The sequence below is a fragment of the Drosophila hydei genome, unplaced genomic scaffold (assembly GCF_003285905.1).
Source record: "Drosophila hydei strain 15085-1641.00,03,60 unplaced genomic scaffold, DhydRS2 tig00000237-arrow-arrow-pilon, whole genome shotgun sequence".
Classification (NCBI taxonomy): domain Eukaryota; kingdom Metazoa; phylum Arthropoda; class Insecta; order Diptera; family Drosophilidae; genus Drosophila; species Drosophila hydei.
Window position 1 is genome coordinate 114,150 of NW_022045691.1, and position 4,502 is coordinate 118,651.

General features: G+C 45.6%; 1 protein-coding gene across 1 annotated transcript; it reads left to right on the top strand.

Moving 5' to 3' along the window:
- Positions 1-1,006: 1,006 nt before the first annotated feature.
- On the top strand, positions 1,007-3,271 carry LOC111593449 (innexin inx6). The gene is made up of 2 exons (XM_023306205.2): positions 1,007-1,961; positions 2,471-3,271. Exons 1-2 carry the CDS (start codon positions 1,278-1,280, stop codon positions 3,116-3,118), a joined length of 1,332 nt encoding a protein of 443 aa, XP_023161973.1. The 5' UTR covers positions 1,007-1,277; the 3' UTR covers positions 3,119-3,271.
- The last annotated feature ends 1,231 nt before the right edge of the window (positions 3,272-4,502 follow it).

Consider the following 4,502-nt stretch of genomic DNA (forward strand, 5'->3'; position numbering starts at 1 on the left):
ATGATGATGATGGAGATGGGAGTTGTAAGAATAGGTATGGAATGAAGTGGAGTGGCTGGTAATGACGCTGAATGACGACACAGCATAGGGAATTACTGCCACCCCCGCCAGCTCACTTGCTCACTTCCTCCCTTGCCAACGTGCTCACATACCCCACATCCCGCCCCGCCCACCACCCACCTGCTTTGTATATGCAGTCATGTAGCATCGATTAATCATTTTATTATTATTATTGTTGCCGCCATTCGTTGTCGTTCCCAGCGCTCGTGATCCTCCTCATGCACACGATGCTAACGGGCGTTGCGCGGCACTTGGGCAATATACCATATATTAATATGCGTGCCAAATAGCAAAAGTCATCGCAATTTATAAAATATGCCAGAGACGCGAGTTGTGTGATCGCCACAATGGCAATAGGCAATTGGAAGCCAAGAAATATTATGTTATCGATACTATCGATTGCATACTAATTGATGATTAGTTGCGCAGCTTAAGCGTAGTGGCTGCTGCAAGCTCCTGGAGTCGGCCTCGACTCGATATGTTGACTCTGTGCCCAGCTGATCCAGCATCGCTCCTTCTGAGTCTTTCTCCATGCTGACTGCTACCTCAACACTTTCTGACAAGCTCTTGCGGGATGCTGACCCAGAATACAGCAGAGTGCACGCCTGATTAATATCACTACTGATACGTCCACCTTTACTCTGTTGTGTATTAGCACTGCTAACTATCGATACTATCGATAGCACTCACCCTCTCTCTCAACACTTTTTCATTTCATTAGAGAATATTATGATCAATATAAAAGTCAATACTTTCTACATTCGATACTATCGGCTACGTTTAGGTATTATTTTGAATATTTTTCGATATTTTGATTCAAATGTTGGCTTAAGTATATCGATACTATCGAATTTTATATATTTAAGCTTAAGGGTAAGGTAAATGACATAAAAGTGACATAAAAGTCATGAGTGAACATGAACGTTAACCAACACTGGTCGCCACGTGCTCGAACTGTATTGCCGTGTGTGCGTTAGAGCGCTACAGCTATACGTAGAGCTACTGAGTAGCCTGTGAGCGTGTGCTCAAAACACGTCTCACTCGCTCACTCGTCCTCTGTCTCTCTCTCGCTCGCTCACCCGTCCGCTCGCTCGCTCGCTCTCTCTCCCTCATTCGCAACGCTTCTTCTCTCCGCAATATTGTCATATTTTATTCTCAAGTCACGTCGAACTACAGAGAGCGGAAAGAACTGTAAGAAAATCATCGCAGTGCGCACAATGTACGCCGCCGTGAAGCCGCTCTCCAAGTATTTGCGCCTGAAGACGGTGCGCATCTACGATCCGATATTTACACTGCACTCCAAGTGCACCATCGTCATCCTGCTGACGTGCACGTTTCTGCTGTCGGCCAAGCAGTATTTCGGCGAGCCGATCCTTTGCCTCAGCTCCACGCAGCATACGGAATATGTTCAATCCTATTGCTGGACCATGGGCACCTACATCCTGCCACTGGAGAACGATAGTATCGATGCCAGCAAGCCGGTGCCGGAGCTGGCGCTGCTCGAGCATCAACATCAGCGGCTCGCACTCAACAGAAGCGGCATGAGCGCCCTGCTGGCCAACAACGAGCACTACGCACGCATCATATCGATAGCGGAGGGCGTGGGACCCGAGACTCGGGGCGTTACGAAACGAATGTACTTGCGCTACTATCAATGGGTCTTCATGATACTGCTCTTTCAGTCGCTGCTCTTCTACTTCCCGTCGTACCTGTGGAAGGTGTGGGAGGGCCAGCGCATGGAGCAGCTCTGCTGTGAGATCGGCGATGCTCTCATTCTCGAGGACACCTATTGCATGCGCCTGCGCATGCTCACGAAGTACTTTCGGGCTCGCTTCTCGGCCATCCATTGTTGCTATGCGATCAAGTATGCCTTTTGTGAGCTGCTCAATCTGATCATCAGCGTGAGTATTAAGCGATTATCGTTAAATCTAAAATATCGATCAAGAAATCAGTATAGTTTAATATCGATGATTCGATATATTTTACATAATTATAGTGCCTATCGATAGAAACGGCCTTTCTTAACCGTTCTTAGTCCTATCGGTCCTTATCGATAACTAAAGCTTAGTCCAGCCAAATGTCATCGATATTACCTATCGATAACCTATAAAACATATATATATACATTTTTTATTTATTTAAATAATATATATGTATGCTTAAAATATATCGATAACTGTTATCGATAAGTTTTTCTCGTATATTGAATATATATTATATGAATATTTAACTGATGTTTAAAGAGATCAAAAGAATTTGATATGTCTAAAATTCTATCGATTGCTGTTATCGATAAATTGCTTATCATTTTGAAAAGCTTTGAATAATATGAAAACTATTGACTGCTTATTTAATATATCTGTCTGCATCAAATTTATCGAATGCTGTAATCGATAACATATTTTCGCAGGTTCTGAACTTCTGGCTAATGGATGTAATCTTCAACGGTTTCTGGCACAAGTATATTCACGCCCTGGCCGCAATACCCGTCTACGACTGGAATCTCTGGAATCTGATGACCTCTCGCGTCTTTCCAAAGGTGGCCAAGTGCGAGATGTTCATCTATGGACCAAGTGGATCGCCCAAAGTGCTGGACATACTCTGCGTACTGCCGCTGAACATACTCAACGAGAAGCTGTTCGCCGTGCTCTACGTATGGTTCCTGTTCATTGCGATGCTGGCCGCAATCAATATACTCTATCGCCTGTTGCTCGTCTGCTGCCCGGAGCTGCGACTCCAGCTGTTGCGCACGCACCTGCGTGGCATGCCCAAGGCGCATGTGCGCCAGGTGTTGGCCAATTCCGGCTACGGCGATTGGTTTGTCCTAATGAGCGTTAGCATCAATGTTAATCCAACATTGTTTCGTGATCTGCTCGAGCAGCTGTACACGGAGCAGTCGATCAAGCAAGCCGGATCGGCAGCTAAGCACGAGTTTCCAGATCAGCAAGAGCAACAGAATCTGGACCGAGACAATCGCAGCATCACAACAGACGAGAATTCGCTGGAGAATACGGTTAACGTACATCCGACCCGCTACTACACGGAAAGCCATGCCTAAATGGCAGAGAAGACAGCGAGAGCCAGTGCCAGCATCTCCAGCCAGAAGAGATGTAATTTGATAGTTGTTCCCATTATTATTCGGTTTATTTGCGCAAAGTGCAAGACAAACACGAAAACGCATCGAAAAGCAAATAAATGCGATAATCAAAATGACAAACGGGCTGCAGCTAACTAGCACTAAGTATGTGGGCTGGCGCCACACCCTGTGGCAAGTGACTTGCCACTGGGTGTCATGGGTGCCGTTAATTTCATTGCAAGGCAGATCTGATAGGTTATACTTGCGTCTCACGTGCTGTACAGCCTTTATGCTTACCATCGATAGAACAAAACGATAAACTGTATGCTGCCTATCGATAGGCAAAGGTAAAAATAGATACACATTACTAAGTCAGTTTAACTGACTATCGATAATAATAGTATTAGCGATAGATGAACTCTATATATGCTATCGACCAAATACGCGAACTATCGATAGCCTTATGTTAAATATGTCATGTCGAATATCGATAAAAATGTACTATCGATAGATAATTAACAAGAAAAACTTATGCTGCCTATCGATAACAAATATAATCGACAGATCACCTATAACAACCACTTTCATGCCGACTATCGATAACAATTACTATCGATAGATCACCTATAACAAATACTCTCAAACTGACAATCGACTATAGCAGCAGCTCTCATGCCGACTATCGGTAACAGGTAATATCGATAGAACGCCTATATCAGCAGCTCTCATGCTAACTATCGATAACAACATATACCATCGATACGCTATAAGTCCATGGATGCAGCTACAGGGTAAGCTATAGCCCAGCAGCTCAACAAATCGAGGAGGGCGTAGTGTACAACGCGTGGGCCTTAGCAAGCCGACAGGCATAACAAAAACTTGGCCAAAGTTGCAAAAGTTACACAAACCGAAAGAGAGAGAGAGAGAGAGAGAGAGAGAGGGAGCGCGTAAAAGAAAGAGAGAGAAGGGTAAAGTTGATGAGGACGACGATGATTGCAAAACTCAGCTCGAGCGCTTCTGGCAGTCGACAGCTGGCAGTTGCCATTTGCCAGTTGACAGTCGGATGAGCCGACTGCCAACAGGTAAAACTAACAACAACACGGTGTGGAGCAGAGCAGCATGCGGATGTGGATGTGGATGCGAATGCGGAGCCGGATGCGGATGCGAATGCGGATGCGGACGCGGAGCTGCTGCAAGGACAACGCAAATGGCTGCAATTACAAGCAGCGACAACTGCAGCAACAGCAACAACAACAACAGCAGCTAAAGTAAACATCACTTTAAAGGCAAACGGAAGACAAGGCCTGCGAGGCGGGGGCGTGGCAGTGCCAATGGATGAGGCAAGGGGGAGGCTGCATGTTGCCAG